Here is a 26,855-nt window from a genome sequence, read left to right on the forward strand (position 1 = left end):
CTTGTGTGGCTTCAGATTTTGAAGGGAAGGTTTCTAATATTTCTTCATTAAGAATTGTTACAGGTTTTTGGTAGAGGCAGGTCTTTCATTCCTTGTGCGTATTTTAAGACTTTTTAATAACAACTGAGTACAACATTCATGAAAAGCTTTTATGTGTCTTTGAGATGATGATAGTATAGTTCATGTCTTTTGAGGTAATCTCTTAATGTGTTGGGAACAGTCCACTATGCATTTCTGAGATTTTCCAAATTTGCTAATTTTTAAAAAGCTTTAAAGGTGAGATCACAGTGGCTAGGAATGAGGATGGAAAGAATGGTGGTGGAGGTGGGAAGTAGTGAAGCAAGGCATGAAGCTGGAGGAGACTGTAATGATTTAGGGTGATTCCGGAGCAACATATTTTTAGTAAGATACATGAATTCGAGTAAGTATTTATTGGTCTTTTCTAAAATTGAGTCTGGGGCAAATATTGTTTTCCTTATATGCAGAATTGTAAAGCTTTATTTTCCTTATGTTATTACCTCTCTTATTTATAATTCCTTTAAAATTAAATTGTGTAAATTTTATGAGATTTTGAACATGTGGCATAGATTAAATGAACAACACTAAAAAGTCTACTTGTTTCTTTTAACAAGCATTTAATTTTATGGAGTTTACTCTTTGGGAATTACAATACAGGATACTTACTAAGAATAGATCTTAAGTCTGTAGAATCTTTAGCTTGACTTGGTTGTAGCACCTGCTGTCCAGATATATTTTACTGTCTGTTTATTGCTGTACATTGAGATGTCAGAAAAGTCCCCTTGTAGAAAGTCCAGGAAGCAGTTGGGGCAAGTTGTTTGCAGCATTCAAGAGATAGAGAAGTAAGAAAGTTCTGTTTGGTTTTCCCAAAGCCTGATAATCATCTTACGCTATCCCTTGACTCAAGTTTCCCAGTTACACTGCTTTAGCTTGTTTTTTAAAAATAGTTTCTTAAAAAAGATTTATTTGATAGAGAGAGGGAGAGACACACAGAGACAGAGAAATCTTCTACCCATTGATTCAGTCCCAAAATGGTCACACTGGCCAGAGTGTGGCCAGGCCGAAGTCATAAGCCTAGAACTTCTTCCAGGTCTTGCATGTGGGTTGGCAGGGCCCAAAGTAGTTGGGCCAATCTCCACTGCTTTCCCAGGCACATTAGCAGGGAGCTAGATAGGAAATGGAGCAGTTGGGACTCAAACCGGTCACCATCTGGGACAACAGCATGGCAGAGAGTAATAGGTTGGTTTTTAAGGAAGCATTTTTAATTTTATGGTTCAAGTTAGTATGAAAGTAATAGTTGTTTGGGGCTGGCGCTGTGGCTCACTTGGTTAATCCTCCGCTTGCGGTGCCAGCATCCCATATGGGCGCCAGTTCTAGTCCCGGTTGCTCTTCTTCCAGTCTGGCTCTCTGCTGTGGCCAGGGAGGGCAGTGGAGGATGGCCCAAATGGTTGGGCCCCTGCACCTGCATTGGAGACTAGGAGGAAGCACCTGGCTCCTGGCTTCGGATCAGCACAGCGCTCCGGCCTTAGCAGCCATTTGGGGAGTGAACCAACGGAAGCAAGACCTTTCTCTCTGTCTCTCTCTCACTGTCTAACTCTGCCTGTCAAATAAAAACAAACAAACAAAAACAAAACAAAACAAAAAAACAAAAAAGGAAGTAGTAGTTGTTTGACAGAAAGTTGCATTACAGAAAAGAATATTGTAATTGCTATAGTTTGAACAGAACTGTTTCCTGAAAAAATAATTATCTCCTCCCTTTCCTTTCCTACTCAGAAATTCTGTGTCTGCTTGGAGTTAGCTATTCAACTGTTAACAGTTTATATCTCTTGGATACTTTATATAAAACTTTTCTTAGCCTCATGAGAAATATGAATATTTCAAACCTGGAGCATGGATTTATAATAGAGATTAAGAATTTCTTGGTAGTGTCAGTTTCAAAATGCTAAAATATAGTTGATACTAAATATTAACAATTACATAATATTGTATATTATGTATAGTTGTTCTTCTGTACCTGCAAGGGATTGGTTCCAAGACCCCTCATAGATAACAACATCTGTGGATGTCCAAGTCCCTTACCCAAACTGATATAACATTTGTGTATCACCTGTGCATATTCTCCTGTGTACTTTAGCTTACCTATAATACCTAATGCAGTGTGAATGCTATATAAGTAGTTACACAGTATTTTTTAGGGAATAACGACAAAAGTTTATGTGTTCATTACAAAGATGTTTTTCTGAATATTTTCAAATCCCTGTGGTTGAATTAATGGATGCCACAGATATTGCACATAGCTTGATATTTGTATATGTGTAGGAAATTAATTCTGGTTATGGCAGTGAGGGAGGATCCTAATACAGTCTTTTCACTCTTTTTTTTTTTTTTAATACCATCTTTTTGTGGTTGTAAGCTTAGTGTTCTATGCCATAGAAACCTGGCAGTTCTGTTCTGGCATTTGAGCTCTGATGTGTCTTAGATATGATTATTATTAAGTACTTGAAATGCAGTGTCCAAATAGGAAGTCTATGTATTATAATTTTAGTATTAAGAAGGATAATGACCCATTCAAGAAAATTAGCATTTCTGCTAATCTTCACATGTACTTTGATAATTATTTTTGCAGTTTTACAAATATGAGGAGACTTTTAAATGTTCTTAAAAAATGGAATCAAAAGGTAAGTTTAGGGTAGATGTTGTCGTGCAGCTTGTTAGGCCACTGTTTTGGATGCCTACATCCCATTTTAGGGTGCCTGGGATCAAGTTCCACCTCTGCTTCTGATCCAGCTTTCAGCTCATGCGCAGGGAGGGAACAAATGATGGCCCAGAGTATTTAAGTTCATGCCACCCACGTGAGAGACCCAAATGGAGTTCCTGGCTCCTGGCTTTAGCCTGTCCCTGTCCTGACTGTTGTAGGCATTTAGGGGGAGAAATAACAGATGGAAGATATCTCTTTTTGTCTCTTCTTCTGTCTTTGTGACTCTTGCTTTCAAATAAATAAATAAATATATAAGGCTTTTAAAAACCTACATAGAATTGTTGTAAGAATTATAACTATTTTGTTGTCCAAAAATTTGAAGTTCATGCATAGTTTTTGAATAATATACATTTTCCATGTACTTTTTGAAGATACCCTTGTAAAGGAAACTGATGCTCAGATAATTTATGTAAGCAGATATATCCATTTTATAAATAACAAAAAAGATGCTCAGAGAACTTAATGTTTATATTTTTTACAAAAGGAATTTATTTATGAGAGAGAGAGAGAGATGTAGAGCTCCTATCTGCTGTTTCACTCCCCAGAGCCTGCAATGGGCATAGGCTGTGCTGGTCCAAAGCTGGCAGCGTGTGTGGCAGAGACACAGTTACTTGAGCTGTCACTGCTGCCGTCTAGGATCTGCATTAGCTGGAAGTTGGAATCAGGACCTGGAGCCATGTATTGAACTCAAGTAATCTTATGTGGGATGCCAGTATTTTAACCAGCATCTTAGCTGTTTGTCTAATCATCTCCCTTGAACTTTAAATAAATGGAAACTCAACCTAGGTCTGTCTTATTCTATAACCAGTATTCTAAACCTTTTTGCTGTATATTTCCATTTTTAAAAAAAGATTTATTTTTATTCATTTGAAAGAGTTACAGAGAGAGGTAGTGATAGAGAGGTCTTCCATCTGCTGGTTCACTCTCCTGTTGGCTGCGATGGTTGGAGCTGCAGCAATCTGAAACCAGGAGCCAAGAGCTTCTTCTGGGTCTCCGACACAGGTGCAGGGGCTCAAGGACTTGGGCCAACTTCCACTGCTTTCCCAAGCCATAGCAGAGATGGATTGGAAGAGGAGCAGCTGGGACTAGAACCAGCACCCATAAGGGATACCAGCACTTCAGTCCGAGACTTTAACCTGCTGCACCACAGCGCTGGCCCCTATTTCCTTTTAATTATTAGAGATTATAAAATTTTTTCATATATATGTTTGCTGTTTTGCCTTCCTCTTATAAATTATCATGATGATATTTTTCTCTAACCTTGATTATATGCATTCATATGAACTATTAAAACATTTTGGTACCCTTTATTATTAATTTCTATATGATTGGTAATTTTTCCATTTAAGTTTCTAACTGTGGATCAAGGTCCATGTCTGCTTCTTACTTATTAAATTTTAATATATAATTTCTCCAAGGATAGTTTAAGATACTGATTTCCTGAGATTTAGTTTTAAGACATTAAACTCTACTCCATCTGCAGTGTATTGGCTGAAAAGGGTCTTACCTTGGTTTTCCATGGTGATATTTCAGTACTAATTAAATAAAGTTTTCCTTCCTCATTGCCTGTTCCTCGCCTTGAATAATCTCCTTTAACCTTCTACCTCCTTTTCTGGCTTGTCCAAATCCTAATCCTGTCCATCATTCCAGGTCTCTCTTAACACCTAATCTCCATGCCTTCTTCCTAACTGCCAGTAAATTCTCTTATTTTAATTGCCACAGAACTACTCCTCTGTATGCATCTTTCTGTTAATAAATTTTTACCTTAAATGTTTTAATTGCCACAGTGAGTTGCACTAGACACTTCTAGAAGTTAACCATCCTTTTCATCGTAGTCTCTCCTGAGTTTCTATTTTGGTGTTATAGACAAAGCAGACCATCTGATTAAGTATTTGCAGTGTGTGTATATTATATTTATATATACTTGGGCCTATTCTGTTTTCTCTGTTCTCTTCCCCTAATTGTATAACACTTCCATGGAATCTTTAAAAGATGTATTTATTTATTTATTTGAAAGGCAGAGTTACAGAGAGGCAGAGGCAGAGGCAGAGAGAAAGAGAGAGAGAGAGAGAGAGAGGTCGTTATCTGCTGGTTCATTCCCCAAATGTCTGCGTTGGCTGGAGCTGGACCAATCTGAAGCCAGGGACCAGGAGCTTCTTCCAGGTCTACTTTGAGGATGCAGGGGCCCAAGGACTTGGGCCATCTTCTACTGCTTTCCCAGGCCATAGCAGAGAGCTGGATCAAAAGTGGAGCAGCTGGAACTTGAACTAGCGTCCATATGGGATGCCAGCACTGCAGGTGGCGGTTTTATCTGCTATTCCACAGCGCCGGCCCCTCTACAAAGTCTTAATTATTAACATGAAGGACTGATCCTGCTCATCTGTTGTTCTCTTAAGAAATTTTTATAGACCTGCATGTTTTTTTTTTCTCTAATGAATATAGACTACTTTTTCAGGGTCTTAAAACATTTTTATATTTGTTAGGATTAAATAATGTAGCTTGTAATGTTCACTGTCTGATCTGGGAACGTGGTCGGTAGGTCCATTCATTCCAGTGTTCTGTTTTTGATTTCTAAGATGGTATTTCAGATTGCCTTGTGTATGTCAAGTGGAGCTTAAACAAGATGAATTCATTAAGTTTTTATCATAAATTGAAATGAAAGAGGAAGGCAGCCTCTGTTATATAAACAGATTTATGTACCATCATTGGAACCTGTAAACATGATTGACACAGTGTACTGAAGTCATAATTCTTAGGTTTTACATTTGACTGTAGGCTAAGAAATTGAACACTTACAGAACTTTTAGGTTTATAGATCTTAGGTACCTGGACTAATCAATCGAAATAATACTCACTGTGATCATTATTGATTGCATTTCTAAGGAAGGGTGACTATAATTAAAAATTTATTATGTCTTGGTTTGTTAAGAACTTTTTCCATGTTTTATGCAGGCAGCAGTGATTTTTACCCTATGATTTATAAAAGAGGCCACTTATTTTGTTTATTTCTCAGTTACAGTGGGCCTTAGGGAAGGAAGTTTGTCTTTCTTGGAAAAAGCAAAAAACAAACACAAAATTTATTCATTCCATTTGTAGTAACATTGATCAAAGAGAAGCTTTTGAGAAAAACCGGGGTGAGTATAATAGCCTCATACCCTGATAGGAAGCAGTGGTTGATTATAAAGTAATGGTTAAGTTGCAGAGAGTGTGAAGTTCTACACCTGATGTTGCAAACTGATGGTTCATCAGCCACATACAATCCTGGAACTGTTTGATTTGGCCTAGTAAGTGATCCTGTAAAACATATTCTGTTAGATGCTTGCATCAAAAATTTGATTCCCATGAGTATCTGGAACTGGATCACCTATATTTTTAGCATGGCATGTTAATAGCAATGATTTGTTTGAATAACACACACACACACACACACTTGCTCTATTTAAATAGCATTTCTGTCTTTTTGTAAGGTGTCCCCAGCCAATCCCAAATGCATTTAACTTTGCAGCCTCTGTTCTCGTGTTTATTGAATACAGAAGGAATAGTAGATCTAATATTGCTAAAGCTGGAATGGATGTCATGGTGCCTCAGGTTAAGCCACCATTTGGGATGCCCACATTCCCCGTCAGAGTGCTGATTTGAGTACTGCCTTTTCCATTTCCAATCCAGTTTCCTACCAATGCTCCTGGGAAGCTACAGATGATGACTCAAGAACTTGGGTCCTGGATAGGATTCCAGGCTTCTGGCTTTAGCTTAACCTAGCCCTGGGTGTGTTGTGAGCAAACCAGGATGGAAGATAGGTTGCTTGCTCTCTTTCTCTGCCTTTTAAGTAGATGAAAATAAACATTTTTAAAAAACATATTGCTAATGCAGCTGAATCATTAGGTTAAGAGATAGGGAGGGCCAGATTTGTGGTCCACTGGCGCTGGCATTCCATATTGGAGTGCCTGTTTGAGTCCTGGCTGCTCTGCTTCTGTTCTAATCCAGCTTTCTGCTGATGTGCCTAGGAAGGCAGTAGATGATGGCCCAAGTACTTGGATCTCTGCCACCCATGTGGGAGACCTAGATGGAGTTCCTGCTTTCCTGGCTTCAGCATAGCCCAGCCCTGGCTGTTGCAGCCATTTAGAGTGAACCAATGAATGAAAGATATATCTTTCTTTGTCTCTCCCTCTTTCTGGGTCTCTCCCTCTGTCTGTCCTTCTATCTTTCAAATAAATAAATAAACAAATAAATAAATCTTTTAAAAACTAGGAGATAGAAAGTGTGAAGGTATATATAAGAAGAAGTAGTTGAAGAAGAAATGGCTTCTGTTGTAATCAGCTGAGATGAGAGAGTGGAGGAGAGTTGAGAAGTGCAGTTTTGGATGTGTTAAGTTTGAGTATCTTTTAGAACATTTCATTGATGATTCTAATTATATAATGGCTATACAAGTGTTTGGTTGGAGAGAAATATCAAGACTGAACATAAAAATTTGAGCTATATGGACGATACATAAAGCCTTGAAATGAAGGGCCAGCATTGTGGTGTAGTGGGTTAAGCCATCATCTGCAGTGCTGGCATCCCATACGGGTACCAGTTCAAGTCCCAGCTGCACCACTTCTGATCCAGCTCCCTGCTAATGTGCCTGGGAAAGCAGCAGAAGATAGCCCAAGTGCTTGGGCCCCTGTACCCATAGCGGAGACCCAGAAGAAGCGCTTGTCTTCAGCCTGGCCCAGCCCCGCTCGTTGCGGCCATCTGGGGAGTGAAAAGTGGATGGAAAATCTGTCTTCTCTCTCTCTCTAACTCTGCCTTTCAAATAAATGCATCTTTTAAAAAGAAAGAAATGTTTCTGCAAAGAAAGGTCTCAAAATGAAATGAGATCACAGCGGGAGCAGAGGACACAGAACTGATTCCTTGTCATAGCAGCCTGCAGGAGTGTGAGGGAAGAGGAGATTAAGAAAGGACCCACCAGTGAAGTAGGACAAAAAGGAAGGGAGAATGGTGTCTTGGAAAGACAAGTATCTTAACCTAGTTTCACCCTAAAAGCAGGGCCTGAAGCAGGGGCTTTCCTGAAGATAATTTGTTTGGGGACGTGTTAAGGAGGAATGGAAGTTGGAGGACTGAGGCAAATGGAAAAGGAAGAAGGGAAAACCCATGCAAGGTTGCAAAATTGAGCTGATCACTTCTGTGAGCAACTGGGGCTTGATTCTGAGGAAGCCCTTTGTGAAGATTAGAAGAAAATGCCTTCCTGAGGGAAGAAGAGATATTTATCTACCAGGTTCCATCCTGGGTTGGTTCAAGGGTTGCCCATCATTAATGCCTTTACACTTCCAGGTTTGTGTCAGTCTCTGGGTTGCTGAAGAGTTCCTGTCAGCAGTTCGTATTGTAAAGCCCAAAGCAGAAAGTACGCCACAGATAGTGCAGCCAAGGGGCAGTGGGTCAGCTGGGATGAAAACATGCGATGGTGTGCACAGAAAGTGTCCTGTACAGCCCACCTGGGACTTCCATTAAATGCTGCTCCTAAGCACAGCGTACCACAAAGCTTTCAGGGTGGTGGCTGTAACAGGATAGTTAGTGAGATGTTGTTCATCCTTTCAGTCTTCTACCATCCCTTTCAGATTTGCCTCCCCTTCAGCCAGCACTTCTGCAGGTGAAACTTTTCTCTTGTACAGTGACCTGGATTTTCTCCCTTTTAAGGGATCATTGCCTTTAGTTGCCTTATCCCTTTCATGTTGTAGTTGCTGGTGTGGCAGCACCATTTGAATCCCCTGGGTTCTCAGTGTGTTGTCTTGTGTCCGCATTGTGTAGCATCACCTGTAGATCCTCAAGGTGCACTTCCCATATGATCACCCCTTCCTAGCATGCTGGTCCAGAGTGAGCAGTTCAGAATTTCTAGCACAGAGTTACTGCTTCAGAATTTCTGTGGGACTCTCCCCATGTCTCCTGGCAGAAGCCCCCTTCTTGTTCTGGAATCAGAATTCCAATCTAGTGGAGCCTGTGGTTGCCAGTCCTACTTCATCTGTTGGTTGGTTCATTTTTTTTTATATTTTTTTTTTGGGGGGGAGGGGGAAGAGGATGGGGCTGTTTTTAACCTGCCAGAGACATGGTCCCACATTTCAGCCTTTGAATGTCCGGGTCAGTTTAAGTTCATTTACTGTCACAGGAGACAGTGCCCCATTTTCTCAAGATGTGACCCAGCATCTTTTATATATAGAAACTGTTGTTAAATCTAGGATTCTTGAGAATTGAATAAATACTTAGGAAAAGAAGTTTTCATCTAAAAACTAGTTAGTCAAATGCTGCTTCTTAATCTTTGTGAATGAAGCTAGTTTGTTATAAGTGACTGTTGTTCTTAACTGTGAAGTTATAATAAACGCACCCTGAAGATTTCATTTAACCTAAAATTGTTTTAGGCTTTGAAATTGTGAAACTGTTATATACAGAGGACTTTGTGATTCACTGGAATTTTTCCAAATGTGCCTCCAGTGAATAATAGGTTATTGACAGAGATTAAGGTTTTTATTACCTGTTGTAAAACTCATTTTTGATACACTGAAATTGATTGATCTTAAACTAGTATAAAAATATATAAATATGTCTCTTTTGGTAATTTTAGAATCCTGTTAAAAGAGTAAGGAGGAATTAACTAACTTTCTGTTCTGTTTTGTTTCTTGCTTCATCCACCTTGAAGAGAATTGTGTACTTTGCTTGTTACACCTAAGAAGTTGCTTCAAAAAAAAAATTGAAGCCTATACATAGTTTTTTCATAACGGGAATTTCCATGAACTTTTTGAAGACCCCCTTATATTAGTTTTGAGTGTCTTCCGATGACAGCTTGGTTGTCTTACCAACTATTGGTGTTTTTCAGGACTTAAATGATACTATACTCTGAATAGGTCTTCCCTAAACATAGCTGAGTTAATTCAAGGAATTAAATATCTATATTTGTATTTATGAACCATGCCTGTGATAGCTTTCATGAGCTTCCATTTTTTAAAGTTGGCTGTAGTAAAAACTTGTTTGAAAATAAAATAATGTTTTACATTTTTTTTTTCTTTCTTTAAACAGATAGAAGGACAAGACAGAATCACCAGCACTGGCTGAAGGTAAATATGTCTTTGGGAGAAATGATTACTCAAATATAAATGAAAAGTCTTGACTTTAATAAAAACTGACATTGACTAAATATAGTTTAAGAAAAATATGCTATACATAGTGTTGAATTTCTAAAAATATCTTTAAGAATTACTCTTTTAATTTCTGGCTTAGAAAGCAGTGAGAAAAATGTAAATTAATTGGAACTTTTTTTTTACAGCTTTCTTCCAATAGGAGAGGTATGTGTTTTTCTTTGAATTTCTTTGTAAGTCATTTTAGCTGTGACCGGTATGGTTGATTAAGATCTAAGCCATAACTTCAGTGGTCTAAATATATATAAACTTTTTTATTGGAAACTAGACAAGAAACACATTGGTTTTGCAACCCCCTCTTTTTTTTTTTTTTTAACTCTTAGAAGAATACTTAACAAAAATAGTAGTTACCATTAAAAAGGGTCCTGAGTGCTTAAACATTTGTAGTCCTGCAATTTTTTGTTTATACAAAGTTAGTAAGTATTTTTAAATGTAATTTTAAACATACTTTGTGTTCCTAACATGAACATGATCAGCTTAAAATCATTTCTGTGTTTTTACTAATCATCCACAAGGGATGTATTCATTTAAAGACTAGCCTCTCTCTTTTTTAAGATTTATCTAATTTATTGAAAGTCAGAGTTACGCAGAAAGAGAAGGAGAGGCAAAGAGAGAGAGGTCTTCTTCTGGCTGTTTCACTCCCCAAATGGCTCCAGTGGCTGGAGCTACGCCTATCCAAGCCAGGAGCCAGGAGCTTCTTCTGAGTCTCCCACATGGGTGCGGGGACCCAAGGACTTTGCCATCTTCTACTGCTTTTCCAGGCCATATCAGAGAGTTGGATTGGAAGTGGAGCAGCAAGGACTTGAACCAGCACCCATATGGATGCTGGCACTGCAGGCAGCAGCTTTACCCACCTACACCACAGTGCCGGCCCCTAGCCTGTCTTTTTATTAGAACTGATTTGACAGGGTGGTCCTTGAGAATTGTTATCACCCCACCTGTGGGAGTTCTAAAACCTGGTTTTGTGCAAAGGACCTATTTGATTGAAGCCTGTGGAACCCACCTCAGAATGATTCTGATTCATGACTTTATGAAGAAAAATACATAGGACTAGAAAGGAAACATGTTATATTGAAATACTGTTACCAGATATTAACAATGCATATTTGTAGTTGAGAAAATACATGTTTCTCATGTGAGAAAATAAGCTTTAGGGGCAGTTCTGCTATTGACTGTAATTTTAAGTAGTCACACATTTATTAACAGTTGTAATATGAAAATACCATTGGTTCGTATTAACAAATTTGTTTCTAATATTTCTGTAGTTTGTTGTGCTGCTTATAGGAACTAAAGGGCTGCTAATTTTCATACAGAGATTAGTGAAAAGGTTCTCATCCAGATTCACTGATGACTACATTCTCTGTGGTCCCCAGATTAAGACCTCTTGTTACTAAAAAGACGGCTAGACCTTTCTTTCTCCACGGTACTTTAATTGCTATAATTTTTTTATGTTCTATGTAACTAATCTTAAAGAAGTAGAGTAACCCATTCATTCTTTAAAAATGTCCAAATAATGTAGGCTGGAAATCTATGAAATAGCTCTGAAGAAGCTATGTTTGCTGGTCAGTGGTAACAGAAACAATAGCCTATTTTGTGGGAAAGAGAGTAGAAAGTAACTATTAAGCCTTGAAGAGTGCTTGCCTTCCAAGAACTCAGATTCTTATTAAGGAATGTAAGTAAATATTAAAAAAAATCTGTATGATACCAAAAGTTTTTAATGAGAAATGCTATAAATGTATTGGGCAGAGTACATAGATAGTAAGTGCCCTGATGCTTGTGTTCTGGAAGCACCAAAAAGGCAAAGACACACAAGCAGTCACCAAGTGGTTTTAGTCCCTTTGGTGATGTGACAGTGTGCCAGCCTCAGCTGGGGAGGCCCTGGTATGGGCTCCCTAAGTGCCCAGGCTTGTACAGCACCTGGTCACTTACTACAGATAAAGGGAACAGAGGTTTGGTTGATAGTTGATGTTGCTTTTGAAGAAAACCTGCTGGGTGTCTGACATGAGTGTTTGTTGTGGTGGTGTTGATTCTGGATTCTTTCAGTATCATGTGGCCCTGCTGTTATGTTTAGAAGTTTTCTCTCTCTCTCTCTCTCTCTCTCTCTCTCTCTCTCTCTTTAAGATTTACTTATTTATTTGAAAGTCTGAGCTATCCATAGAGAGGAGAGGCAGAGAGAGAGAGGTCTTCCATCCACTAATTCACAACCCAGTTGGCTGCAGCAGCCGGAGCTGAGCCGATCTGAAGCCAGGGACCAGGAGCTTCCTCTGGGTCTTCCCAATGGGTGCAGGGGCCCAAGGACTTGGGCCATCTTCTACTGCTTTCCCAGGCCACAGCAGAGAGCTGGATTGGAAGTGGAGCATTGGGATGCTGGCACTGAAGGCGGCAGCTTTACCCACTATGCCACTGCGCCAGTCCCTGGAGATATTCTCAAAAGCTACATTGCCAGAGACATGGGATTTAGCCCTCCCAGTAGCCTCTGCCCCCTTTTTAAACTAATTTGCTGCCTTATCCAGTCACAAAATTTCTCTGATGTTCAGTTATGGTTTCTTTTTGATAACATTAGAGGATTGAGCTGCCTGCCTTCACAAATCCTTCATTCTTCCTGGTTTTCTCTCCCTTCCTCCCCTTTACTTTCTTCATTTCTGTTTTCTAGCTCCCAGCAACTTTAGACATATGGTAAAATCTTTCAAAGTAGTTCAGTGATTTGAGTTTTGATTTCTATGAATATTTTCTTTTTGTATGCTCTATGAAACTTTAAAAGTTAAAGTAATTAGGGGCTGATGCTGTGGCATACGGGTTAAGCCACCACCTTCAATGCCAGCATCTTGAATGGGTGCTGGTTCAAGATCCAGTTTCTTTATTCCAATCCAGCTGTCTGCTAATGCGCCCAAGAAAGCAGCAGAAGATGGCCCAAGTGCTTGAGCCCCTGACACCCACATGGGAGACCCAGAAGAAGCTCTTGGCTCCTAGCTTTGGCCTGACCCAGCCCAAGCCATTGTGGCTGTTTGGGGAGTGAATCAGTGAATGGAAGATTGCTCTTTCTCTCTCTCTCTCTAATTCTGCTTTTCAAGTAATAAATCAGTCTTTCTTTTTTTTTCTTAAAAAGCTTTGATAATTAGATGGCATGCTTAGTTCAAAAAAGTTTGTATGATATACTGAATTTGGTATTAATAATGGCTTCCAAAACTGATTTAAAATTCCACAATGTAAGAAAACAAATTTTTTTTGTAAACAGCTGTTTAAAATTTTGATCAGGCCGGCGCCATGGCTCACTAGGCTAATCCTCCCAGTTGGGGCGCCAAATTCTGTCCTGGTTGCTCCTCTTCCAGTCCAGCTCTCTGCTGTGGCCCGGGAGTGCAGTGGAGGATGGCCCAAGTGCTTGGGCCCTGCACCCGCATGGGAAACCAGGAGGAAGCACCTGGCTCCTGGCTTTGGATTGGCGCAGCGCGCTGGCTGTAGCAGCCATTTCGGGGGTGAACCAACAGAAGGAAGACCTCTCTCTCTCTCTCTCTCACTGTCTAACTGTGCCTGTCCAAAAAAAATTTTTTTTTGATCAGCTTTCACAGTGTTGTTTATACAAAGGTATAAGACCTTGACATTTGAAAATAATCATAGAATATACTTTTTAAATTTACCCAGTGGTCTGTCTCTTCACCTATAATGAAATAATACTTTAAAAAGTGATGTAATGAGAAAATATGTATATTAGGTTACAATTACCATCACCTTGGAAAATAGAATATGAGTGACTTGCTGAATTCTGTAAAGCCTTTTAAAAGATACTGAGTTATAAATGTAGAAAGCTATTCAAATGTGTTTTAAAATAATTTACTACTAAAAAGAAAATGTATTTATTTTTTGTTTTTGTATTCTGAATCATAATTGGTTTATTTTATATTTAGAAATTATGCTAGTATTAAATTGTTTCTTCCAGGAACACTTGAAATATTTCCTGCTTCTTTTTGGATCAATTATATGTACTTAAATTTATGACTGTGTATAGAACTATAGTATGTCATACACGGTAAGATTTTATTCATTTATTAGTACTTACTGCATGCAAGGCCCTTCTCTGTAGGATATTTTTTGCATACAAAAATTTACTCAGGGAAAAATGCTTCCATTCCCCTTACTACTTCTGCTTATAATGTTTAAGAAGGTCTACAACCACTTATAAACTATATTCTCTTCCTAAAGCTAATCCTCACAATTTCTAGATAGGAGATGTCACTTTTTGCATATGTGAGTATATGTGTATATTCGGTGGGTAACTAACTTTGACTTCTCTGTATGTATTTGAAGATACTTTAGATATTTAATGATTTATCAAGTAGCGTGGGAATTGTTTGATTCTTGCTAGCCAATGAGAATTGGGGCCAATGAGAAAGAATTAACTAGGGTGTGAATTTCAGCTTAATATGAGTTTTGTGATTCTTGACAGCAGGCTTCATGTCATGTTAATTGGATATCTTTACTGAAGTTTCTAAAATGTTGACTAGAGTCTAAAATATAAGTCATGCAGAAAAAAGTATTTAAGCAGCAACCAGATGGCTACTTGGATAAAAAGTTGTAGACTTGTAGACTAAGGTTAAATAGTCAAAGTTGAGTCTTCAGTTTAACTTGGATAATCTCTTCCTGATCTGAGATTTCTCTGTTCATTGGTGATTATAAAGCCATTCTGTTTTTTTTTTTTTTTTTTTTTTAAGATTTATTTATTTATCTGAAAGGCAGAGAAGCAGAGGCAGAGAGAGAGAGAGGTCCTCCATCTGTTGGATCACTCCCCAAATGGCCGCAATGGCTGGAGCTGGGCTGATACAAAACCAGGAGCCAGAAGCTTCCTCTAGGTCTCCCTCGTGGGTGCAGGGGCCCAAGGACTTGGGCCATCTTACGCTGCTTTTGCAGGCTGTAGCAGAGAGCTGAATCAGAAGTGAAGCAGCTGGAACTTCAGCTGGTTGCTCATATGGGATACTGGCACGCGGCAGTGGCTTTATCTGCTATGCCACAGTGCTGACCCCCAAGCCATTCTGCATGATGGCTCCATTTCTCACAGGGACTGTTAGTATTAAGAAGAATGGCCAGTCTACCCAGAAAATGAAGGGATGCCTCAGAAAATACCTTATCTTTTAACTCAAATTATTATGAGAATAAAGGTAGAACAGCACATTTTAAGAAATTTGTATCCATTTCAGTTGTAATGAGACTGAAGTCTTCTGCTCCCATCTCCTTCCTCCTGTGAAATTTCTGAGGGGAAGATTCACGAACAGTACAGCTTTCAGCCTTTCACTTACATAGGCCTCTTCCCCAGGGAGGCCTTGCATTTCCCCTTTGCTGTTATGTAGTGTCTGGAAGAGTTATCAGAGACCACACTCCTGGAGGGTGTCTAAGGTGTTACATGAAAAATATTGGGTATACCTCTGTAGCCCTTAATCTCCATGCACAAAAAAGAAAAATAAAAAATACTACTTCTGAGGATGCCTGTTGGCCTTAGGATCAAGATTTTAAGGATTTTGGCTCTTGTTGCTGTAACAAATAAGAAAGTTAGTTCACTGGTAGTAAATATTGTGTGAGAATAATATTTCTGTGTAAGGCAACTTTAATGTCTTAGTCATAAACCTTTTCCAACTAACCTTGTGTTTGATTTCCTTAACGTTTGTGAAGCTTCTTATTAAATGATCCATTGGTAGGTAACATGTTACTGTAAGCTTTCTACCTAGTGCATGAAGTCATAAACGTTGTTTCATTTGACCTAAAGCCAACTCCATTTATGAGAAGCCCATGTTTAGGCATTTTATTTTTTAATGAAATCCCTTTTTACTTTATTAAATTTGATAAATGCTTATTGAGTACTGGCTGTGTGATAGATTGTCTGCTAGCAGCTAAATTTTCAAAGATTAAAAAAAGTAGACTTCTTGTATATTTTGAAGAACTTTCCTGAAAATTCATTGAGGAAGTGACATGTTCGATTGTTTGTAAACTGTTCCAAAGGCTAGAAGGAGCCTATGTGTAAAATGCACTCGATAGCAAAACCAAACAAGAACAGAGTGAAAAATTATAGGTCAGCCTTACTTACGAATAATTCAAAGCAAAATATTACCAACTAAATATAGGAGTATGTACAAGTACATTCTAAAATGACCAAGTAGACTTGATCCCAGGGTTACAGGGTGGCTCAGCAGTAGAAAATGAATTTATAATTACAGTATTCATAGATTTAAATGACCAAATGTTTGACATTGCAAAGATGGCAGTTCTGTTTTGGAATAATATATACATTTAATTCAAAATTCTGTCAAAAGTTTTTGTAGAACCTGACAGTAATAGCATGGGTGAATGAAGGGCCAAGAATATCTAAGGCAATTTTTGAAGAATTATTGCTTAAAGAGAAATCATGGACCACAAAGAAAAGATTAAAAATTGGATAGTTGCCACAAATGATACCATAAGTAAAGTTAATATGTGTTGGAGACCAGAACAAAGTATTTGCCAGTATGTGTGCATCAAAAGATTGGTATCCAAAATTGTTAAAACTCAATTGGAAAAAAGAAATGATGGCGTATCAGTCAGCATTGAATTAGGATTTTGTATAGAGGATGGGTTACAAAAGTTCTAGGAAGGTTAGAAGAACGAGAAGGGATAAGACAGAGGAGATAAAAGATAAATAAAAGTAAATTAATACAATAAATAAAAAGAGAGAAATTGCTGTCTTTATTAGACTGGAATCCATAGGCTTCCCCTGCTGTAATCCTGGCATTGGATATTGGGATTATCCCTATTTACGTGGATATGGTACCTCCTCCTGCTTTTTCTTACCTTTCTTCTGCCTCCTAGTGACTAACAGTAACTCATCTGGCAAAGATGTCTGGGGAATGTGATTTATCTCTCAGCCCCAGCAATACGCAGAGGTAAATGGGCTGAGAGATAGTAAGGTTGGCTTAAGTGGTCTTGGAAGTGAATATGCATCTCACAGGTGGCCTATAAACATACACGAAGTGCACATTTTGATTGCTAGTCAAGAAAATGCAAATTCAGATACCTGTGAGATATTTTACAATCTAAAAATAAAAAATTGAGGTTTTGGATGGGAAAGAGGGAATCTCTGACCAATGGGACAGTGAATTGATAAGGAGTACTTTGGAAAGTACTGATAAAGTTACAGTTTCCTTGTCATTTCCAGATAGCTGTTATGAAACACTCTTGTACATGGGCACAGATATATGTATTGTATGTATGTTTGTCTAAAGCGTAATGTGTTGATAATATAAAATGGAAAACAATCCCATTGTCAATGGGTGACTGAGTAGTTTCTTTGAATAACTGAACAGTAAGTAGTAGCTAATATGAATGAATGTGGATACTTTTCAAAAGCTGTTGAGTGAGAAAAACCAGTTTTCATAGAATATATATTGTTTATGCAAATTGAAAGGCAGTATAATACCATGTTAATACAAACCTTTGTAGTAAAAATTTTAAATGTTTGAAAAGGAAGCATCCTTCTATTTTTTTAAGATGTATTTATTTATTTGAAAGGTACAGTTACAGAGATGGGAGAGGCAGAGGCAGAGAGAAAGAAGTCTTCCATCCATTGGTTCACTTCCCAAACGTCCACAGCAGCTAGGGCTGGACCAGACTGAAGCTAGGAGCCAGGAACTTCATCTGGGTCTCTCATGTGGGTGCAGGGGACCAAGTACTTGGGCCATCTTTCGCAACCTTCCTAGGCCATTAGTAGGGACCTCAGTCAGAAAGTGGAGCAGCCAGTACTGGAGCTGGCACCTATATGGGATGCTGACATTGCAGATGGTGGTTTCATGCAATATACCACAGCACCAGCCCCAGGAAGCACCATTTTTTTCCATAGGTTTATTTATTTATTTCGAAAGGCAGAGTTAGAGAGGGAGAGACAGAGAGAAAGAGATGTCCCATCCACTGATTCACTCCCTAAATGGATGCAACGGCTGGAGCTGGGCTGATCTGAAAACCAGGAGCCAGGAACTTCTTGTGGGTCTCTCACGTGGGTCTACGGACCCAAGGACTTGGCCCATCCTCTGCTGCTTTCCCAGGCACATTAGGGAGCTGGATCAGAAGTGGAACAGCTGGGACTTGGAACTGGCGCCCATATGAGATGCTGGCACTCAAGGCAGTGGCTTAACCCCTATGCCACAGTGCCTACAGCCCCCAAGAAGCATCATTTTAAGATGCTGATTAAATAAGGAGAAGGGAGAAAAAAGTTGATTGGGGTAGATAAGTGGTTAACTACACAGAGAGTGGGCCACCTGAAGCATATAGATGACCCTCTGTATCCACAGGTTATACATTTTGCAGATGAAACCAAGTGGGGTTCAAAAATCTTTGTAAAAATAATTTGCATCTGTACTAAACATGTAGACTTTTCTCCCTAGCAGTTATTTCCTAAATAATAAAACAGCCATTTACATGACATTTGTATTAGGGATTATAAGTAGTCTCGAGATGATTTAAAGTATAGGGAAGAATGCATGAAGGTGAGATGCAAATACTTTGCCCTTTTATATAAGGGACTTACACTGCTGCAGATCTGGTATCTGCAGAGTGTCCTGAACCAGTCCCCCGTGGATATCAGGAGATCACTATATGGTAAAAAAAAGTATTACAGCTTTAATCTGGGTGGTAGAGGATGTGAATATTCTGGTTTTTGTTTTATATTTTAAGTATTTCCTAACTAAAGAAATAGCAAACAAGATTCAGCCCTTCTGGAAGCCTTTACTAATCTTACCAAGATTGGGCTAAGGGTCTGTTTTTCTGTGTGTTTGTAACGTCCTTTGCCTGCTCTGTGCAGAAGCATGCCACTGCTGACTCTTAGATCAGTCTAATAATTTTGAAATATGCAATGAAATAAAACTCTTAAAATACTATATTTCCAGAATAATTGTTATTGTTTAATAACATTTAGTATATTGGCATATATTTATTTTGTAACATGATATATAAAGAAAATCAGAATTCAAAGCAGAATAATAAAAATGGGTGACTCTTGATAATGAAATGTGGCAGTAGACTTGTAGACAGACTTTTTTTTTTTTAATTCTGTTGACATACAGTTTATTGTTGGGACCTGCATTGTGGCAGAACAGGTTGAGCCGCTCTTGGCAACAATGGCATCCCATATCAGAGTGCTCATTTGAGACCCAGATGCTCTGCTTCCCATCCAAATAGCTGCTGATATGCCAAGGAAAGCAGTGGAGGATGGTCCAAGTGCATAGGCCCCTGCCATCCATGGGGGAGATCAGGAGTTCTGACTGTTGGCTTCAACCTGGCCCAGGCTTGGCTGTTGTGGCCATTTTGGGAAGTGAACCAGCAGATGGCATATCTCTCTGTCTCTCCCTCTCTCTGTGTCTCTTGCTTTTTGAATAAATAAATCTTTATAAAATATTGTCTTGTAATTATGGGTTTCAAAATAGTATTTTTTAAAAGATTGATTTATTTGTTTGAAAGGCAGAGTTACAGAGAATGATGGGGTGGGGGGAGATGCCAGCACTGCAGGCAGTGGCTTTCCCCACCATGCCACAGTACCAGCCCCCAGTAGTATTGCCTTTAACAAAGTAAATTCAGAATACTATTTTTAACTAATTGCAATATTTTTTCAAGAGACATTTTTGTGATAGGTCCTTGTAAAATCAGTAATTTTGAGGTTGTTTTCTTGTTTTTGTTTTTTGAGAGACAGGGTTTGAGAGAGCTGCCATTCTCTGATTCATTCACTCCTCAGTATCCATAATGGCTGGGGCTGGGCTAGGGACAAAACTGGGAGCCAGGAATGCAATCCACATCTCTCACATGGGTGACAGGACCCCAATTACATGGGCAGTCACTGCTATTTCCCAAGGTCTGCATTGGCAGGAAGCTGGAATCAAGAGCTGGAGCTGGAAATTAAATCCAGGCACTTTAATATGAGACGTGATCATTTTAACTGCTAGGCTAAATGCTCAGTCCAGGTTCTGAAATTTGTTTGTCATTTTTTTGCATGTTTCCATCACATATATCCTAGGTACTACTACATTACTTACTTTGGGACTTATTAGTGACCCTACTTACATGTTTTCCTGTTCTACATTTTTAACTGATAGTAATTTGCATTGGTAGATTTTACTTTCAATGGCTGAAGCTATCAAAGTTATCAGTAATCAGAGTATCAGTAATCTCTGAATCAAACTCAAAGATGCCATGAATATTTGATGTAATACTACTTTATTGTGATTCATTTCCATGTTAGGAGCAGTATTGATAATGCTATTCATTTTATTTTTTGTGCATGCCTCGATATCCTAGTGAGCCTTTAAAATAGCTGAGATCACATTTTTCATTTTAAAATATAAAATGTATACACTAGATGTATCCACTAGATGTCAGCATAACATATAGAAGAATCATAGCCAGAGGCAATGTGAGAGATTCTCTTAAGTAAATGGATTTGCAAAAAGTCATACATTTTACAATACAAGCAAGCCTAGAAAACAAATCTCGGCAATTTTCATTCTGTTGCTCATTCATGTCAAATTTCTTTAAGTCAGAACTTCATGTAGTTTACTAGACTGGATTTTTTTTTTTTTTAACTTAATGAATATAAATTTCCAAAGTACAGCTTATGGATTACAATGGCTCCCCCCCACCCCCATAACTTCCCTCCCACCCGCAACCCTCCCCTTTTCCACTCCCTCTCCCCTTCCATTCACATCAAGATTCATTTTCAATTCTCTTTATATACAGAAGGTCAATTTAGTATATATTAAGTAAAGATTTCATCAGTTTGCACCCACACAGAAACACAAAGTGAAAAATACTGTTTGAGTACTAGTTATAGCATTAAATCACAATGTATAGCACATTAAGGACAGAGATCCTACATGAGGAGTAAGTGCACAGTGAATACTGTTGTTGACTTAACACATTGACACTCTTATTTATGGCATCAGTAATCTCCCTAGGCTCCAGTCATGAGTTGCCAAGGCTATGGAAGCCTTTTGAGTTTACCGACTCTGATCATATTTAGACAAGGTCATAGTCAAAGTGGAAGTTCTCTCCTCCCTTCAGAGAAAGGTACCTCCTTCTTTGATGACCTGTTCTTTCCACTGGGAGCTCACTCGCGGAGATCTTTTATTTAGGTCTTTTTTTTTTTTTTCCTGGGGACAGAGTGTCTTGGCTTTCCATGCCTGAAATACTCTCATGGGCTTTTCAGCCGGATCTGAATGCCTTAAGGGCTGATTCTGAGGCCAGAGTGCTGTTTAGGACATCCGTCATTCTATGAGTCTGCTGTGTATCCCGCTTCCCATGTTGGCTCGTTCTCTCCCTTTTTTGTTCTATCGGTTAGTATTTTCAGACACTAGTCTTGATTATGTGATCCCTTTGATTCTTAGTCTTATCATTATGATCAATTGTGAACAGAATTTGATCACTTGGACTAGTGAGATGGCATTGGTACATGGCACCTTGATGGGATTGAATTGGAATCCCCTGGTATGTTTCTCACTCTACCGTTTGGGGCAAGTCAGCTTGAGCATGTCCCAAATTGTACATCCCTTCCCTCTCTTACTCCCACTCTTATATTTAACAGGGATCACTTTTCAGTTAAGTTTCAACACTTAAGAATAACTGTGTATTAATTACAAAATTCAACCAATAATATTAAGTAGAACAGACAAAAAAAATACTAGGAGGGATAACGTATTAAGTTGTTCATCAACAGTCAGGGCAAGGGCTGATCAAGTCACAATTTCTCATAGTGTCCATTTCACTTTAACAGGTTTCCTTTTTGGTGCTCGGTTAGTAGTCGCCGATCAGGCAGAACATATGATATTTGTCCTTTTTGGGGCTGGCTTATTTCACTCAGCATAATGTTTTCCAGATTCCTCCATTTTGTTGCAAATGACCGGATTTCATTGTTTTTTTACTGCTGTATAGTATTCTATAGAGTACATATCCCATAATTTCTTTATCCATTCTACTGTTGATGGGCATTTAGGTTGATTCCAGGTCTTAGTTATTGTGAATTGAGCTGCAATAAACATTAAGGTGCAGACTGCTTTTTTGTTTGCCAATTTAATTTCTTTTGGGTAAATTCCAAGGAGTGGGATGCTGGGTTGTATGGTAGGGTTATATTCAGGTTTCTGAGGAATCTCCAGACTGACTTCCATAGTGGCTTAACCAGTTTGCATTCCCACCAACAGTGGGTTAGTGTCCCTTTTTCCCCACATCCTCTCCAGCATCTGTTGTTGGTAGATTTCTGTATGTGAGCCATTCTAAATGGGGTGAGGTGAAACCTCATTGTGGTTTTGATTTGCATTTCCCTGATGGCTAGTGATCTTGAACATTTTTTCATGTGCCTATTGGCCATTTGGATTTCCTCTTTTGGAAAATGAGGTCCTTGGCCCATCTCTTCAGTGGGTTGTTTGTTCTGTTGTTGTGGAGTTTCTTGATCTCTTTGTAGATTCTGGTTATTAATCCTTTATCTGTAGCATAGTTTGCAAATATTTTTTTCCCATTCTGTCAGTTGCCTCTTCACTCTCCTGACTGTTTCTTTTGCAGTACAGAAACTTATCAATTTTATGCAATTCCAATAGTTAATTTTGGCTTTGACTACCTACGCCTTCAGGGTCTTTTCCAGGAAGTCTTTGCCTGTACCTATATCTTGCAGGGTTTCTCCAACGTTCTCTAATAATTTCATGGTGTCAGGTCGTAGATTTAGGTCTTTAATCCATGTTGAGTGGATTTTTGTGTAAGGTGTAAGGTAGGGGTCTTGCTTCATGCTTCTGCACATGGAAATCCAGTTTTCCCAGCACTATTTATTGAATAGACTGTCCTTGCTCCAGGAATTGGTTTTAGATCCTTAATCAACTATAAGTTGGCTGTAGATGTTTGGGTTGATTTCTGGTGTTTCTATTCTGTTCCATTGGTCTATCCACCTGTTTCTGTACCAGTACCATGCTGTTTTGATAACTACTGCCCTGTAGGTATGTCCTGAAATCTTGTATTGTGATGCCTCTGGCTTTGTTTTTGTTGTACAAAATTGCTTTAGCTATTTGAGGTCTCCTGCGTCTCCATATGAATTTCAGCATCATTTTTTTCTAGATCTGAGAAGAATGTCTTTGGTATCGTGATTGGTATCACATTGAATCTATAAATTGCTTTTGGGAGAATGGACATTTTGATGATGTTGATTCTTCCAGTCCATGAGCATGGAAGATTTCTCCATTTTTTGGTATCCTCTTCTATTTCTTTCTTTAAGATTTTGTAATTCTCATCATAGAGATCTTTAACATCCTTGGTTAAGTTTATTCCAAGGTCTTTGATTGTTTTTGTAGCTATTGTGAATGGGATTGATCTTAGCAGTTCTTTCTCAGCCGTGGCATTGCCTGTGTATACAAAGGCTGTTGATTTTTGTGCATTGATTTTATATCCTGTTACTTTGCCAAACTCTTCTATAAGTTCCAATAGTCTACTAGTAGAGTTCTTTGTATCCCCTAAATAAAGAATCATATCATCTGCAAAGAGGGATAGTTTGAGTTCTTCCTTGCCAATTTGTATTCCTTTAATTTCTTTTTCTTGCCTGATGGCTCTGGCTAAAACTTCGAGAACTATATTGAATAGCAGTGGTGAGAGTGGGCATCCCTGTCTGGTACCAGATCTCAGTGGAAATGCTTCCAACTTTTCCCCATTCAATAGGATATTGGTCATGGGTTTTTCATAAACTGCTTTGATTATATTGAGGAATGTTCCTTCTATACCCAATTTGCTTAGAGTTTTTCATCATGAAAGGGTGTTGAATTTTATTGAATGCTTTCTTTGTATCTATTGAGATAATCATATGGTTTTTCTTCTGCAGTTTGTTAATGTGGAGTATCACATTGATTGATTTGTGAACATTGAACAATCCCTGCATACCAGGGATAAATCCCACTTGGTCTGGGTGGATGGTTTTTCTGATGTGTTGTTGTATTCTATTGACGAGAATTTTATTGAGGATTTTTGCGTCTATGTTCATCAGGGATATTGGTCTGTAATTTTCCTTCAATGCTGCATCTTTCTCTGGCTTAGGGATTAAGGTGATGCTGGCTTCATAGAAAGAATTTGGGAGGATTCCATCTTTTTCGATTGTTCTGAATAGTTTGAGAAGAATTGGAGTTCTTTAAATGTCTGGTAGAACTCAGCAGTGAATCCATCTGGTCCTGGGCTTTTCTTTGTTGGGAGGGCCTTTATTACTGTTTCAATTTCTGTCTCAGTTATGGTTCTGTTTAGGTTTTCTGTGTCTTCATGGTTCAATTTAGGTAGGTTGTATGTGTCCAGGAATCTATCCATTTCTGATAGATTTCCCTGTTTGCTGGCATACAACTCTTTGTATTAATTTCTGATGATTCTTTTTATTTCTGTGGTGTCTGTTGTTACATTTCCTTTTTCATCTCTGATTTTCTTCTTCTTCTTCTTCTTCTTTTTTTTTTTTTTTTTTTGACAGGCAGAGTGGACAGTGAGAGAGAGACAGAGAGAAAGGTCTTCCTTTTGCCGTTGGTTCACCCTCCAATGGCCGCCGCGGTAGCGCGCTGCGGCCGGCGCACCGCGCTGATCCGATGGCAGGAGCCAGGTGCTTCTCCTGGTCGTTTGGGTCTTTTCTTTTTTTAGTTAGTTGAGCCAATGGTGTGTCAATTTTATTCATTTTTCAAAAAACCAGCTCCTCGCTTGGCTGATTTTTTTGTAATGTTTTTTTTTTATTCAATCCTGTTGATTTCTTCTCTGATTTTAATTGTTTCTCTTCTCCTGCTAGATTTAGTTATGGTTTGCTGCAGTTTTTCTAGATCCTTGAGATGCACTGAAAGCTCATTTATTTGGTGCCTTTCCAATTTCTTGATGTAGGCACCTATTGCTATAAACTTTCCTCTCAACGCTGCTTTTGCCGTATCCCGTAAGTTTTGATATGTTGTGTTGTTATCCTTATTTACTTCCAGAAAGTTTTTGATTTCTCTTTTGATTTCTTCTATGACCCATTGTTCATTCAGGAGCATGGTGTTAAGTCTCCATGTGTTTGCATACGCTCTAGGGATTCCTGAGTTGCTAATTTCCACCTTCATTCCTCTGTGGTCTGAGAAGCTGCATGGTATGATTCTAATTCTTTAATTTTGCTGAGACTTGCTTTATGGCCTAGTATGTGGTCAATCCTAGAGAAGGTTCCATGCACTGCTGAGAAGAATGTAAAATCTTTAGATGTAGGATTGAAAGTTCTGTAGATATCTGTTAGATCCATTTGGGCAATAGTGTCGATTACATCTGCTGTTCCCTTGTTGATCTTCTGTCCGGATGATCTGTCTGTTTCTGAGAGTGGAGTATTGAAGTCCTCCAGTACTATTGTATTGGAATCTAAGTCTCCCTTTAAGTCCCTTAACATATCTTTTAAATAAACCAGTGCCCTGTAATTAGGTGCATATACATTTATAATAGTTACATCTTCTTGTTGAATTGAACCCTTAATCATTATATAGTGTCCCTCTTTGTCTCTCTTAACAGTTTTTGTGTTAAAGTTTATTTTGTCTGATATTAATACGGCTACAGCTGCTTTTTTTTGGCTTCTGTTGGCATAGAATATCTTTTTCCAACCTTTCATTTTCAGTCTGCATGCATCTTTGTTGGATAGATGTGTTTCTTGTAGGCAGCAAATAGATGGGTTTTGTTCCTTAATCCATTCAGCCGTAGACTGGAATTTAAATATATTGGTCAGAACATCTGTGGTGAGGTTTCAGGACTGCTGTGATGCTATTATAGCTGGATAGCCAGGAATACCTTCATCCTGCTGTCAGTTACTCCCATCTCTTCCTTTTATACTTCACAGAGTAGAATCAAAGGATCGCGTAATTAGTAGCTAAACTAGTACTGGTAGCAGTGGGTTAAATAGTTTTGATAAGATTAAGGATTAAACTACTCTACAACTTCCCCAGTGCCAGATTCCCACCAGGATATCAGAAACCATGCTAAACATTTTAAAATATAGGATTTAATTTGGAATTTTTTAATAAAAGGTATGTGTTTTTATATTTGAAAGTCAAGAGTTACATAGATGGGGCCATCACTGTGGTGTAACAGGTAAAGCTGCCACCTGTTTATGCTGGCATCCTATATGGGCGCCAGTTCAAGTCCCAGCTGCTCCACTTCTGATCCAGCTCCCTGCTAATGTGCTTGGGAAAGCAGCAGACGATGGCCCAAGTGCTTGGGCCCCTGCACCCATGTGGGAGATCCAAATGAAGCTCCTGGCTCCTGTCTTCAGAGCTCCAGCCATTGTGGCCATTTGGGGAGTGAACCAGCAGGTGGAAGTTCTCTTTGTCTCTCTGTAACTCTACCTTTCAAGTAACATAAACAGAGTAAAAAGTTACAGAGAGAAGAAGAGTTAGAGAGAAAAAGAGAGATCTTCCATCTACTGATTTATTCCCCAAATAGGTGTTAAAGGTAGAAGCAGGAAGAGAAGTTACAGAGCCCTTAAAGTAATCCTGGCGTGAACTGATGGTGCCAAGGACCAGGATCATGTAGCAGTGGAAGAGGTGAGATGTGTTATTTTAATGAGAAAAGTGTGTTGAGGAGGAAGTAGGCATGAGTTTATCTCAAGTCCTGATTTTTGAGGGCTGGCTGGAGAATTGACCACTGGAATTAGCAACATGAAAGTCACTGGATGGCTGTTCTAGAACAATTTTTTTGGTGTAGAGTTGAGGCAGTGTTGGAATGGGTTTAACACAGTGGAAAGAGAACAAAAGACAATGAGTCTAGACAACTCTTTTTTTTTTTTTTTTTGCAACAAAATGGATGAGTCTGGAAAACATCACACTTAGTGAAATAAGCCCCAAAGGGACATATGCCATATGTTCTCCCTGACCTGTGATAACTAAGAGTGCACCTAAAAGGCAATCTGTATAAGT

General features: G+C 38.7%; 1 protein-coding gene across 7 annotated transcripts in view; it reads left to right on the forward strand.

The window, feature by feature from the left end:
• Positions 1 to 26,855, forward strand: part of CYRIB (CYFIP related Rac1 interactor B) — a 173,218-nt gene that overhangs the window by 105,991 nt on the left and 40,372 nt on the right. For 3 of the 7 annotated variants that reach the window (XM_062187986.1, XM_062187983.1, XM_062187985.1), the window contains 3 exons: positions 9,821 to 9,858; positions 10,068 to 10,086; positions 13,874 to 13,963. In XM_062187986.1, the coding sequence (XP_062043970.1) occupies positions 13,929 to 13,963 (35 nt within the window). In that variant the 5' untranslated portion in view covers positions 9,821 to 9,858; positions 10,068 to 10,086; positions 13,874 to 13,928. The remainder of the gene's footprint in view (positions 1 to 9,820; positions 9,859 to 10,067; positions 10,087 to 13,873; positions 13,964 to 26,855) is intronic. The other 4 variants (XM_062187988.1, XM_062187987.1, XM_062187990.1 and 1 more) reach the window with 2 other exon arrangements.

Source organism: Lepus europaeus, chromosome 4, assembly GCF_033115175.1.
Source record: "Lepus europaeus isolate LE1 chromosome 4, mLepTim1.pri, whole genome shotgun sequence".
Classification (NCBI taxonomy): Eukaryota; Metazoa; Chordata; class Mammalia; order Lagomorpha; family Leporidae; genus Lepus; species Lepus europaeus.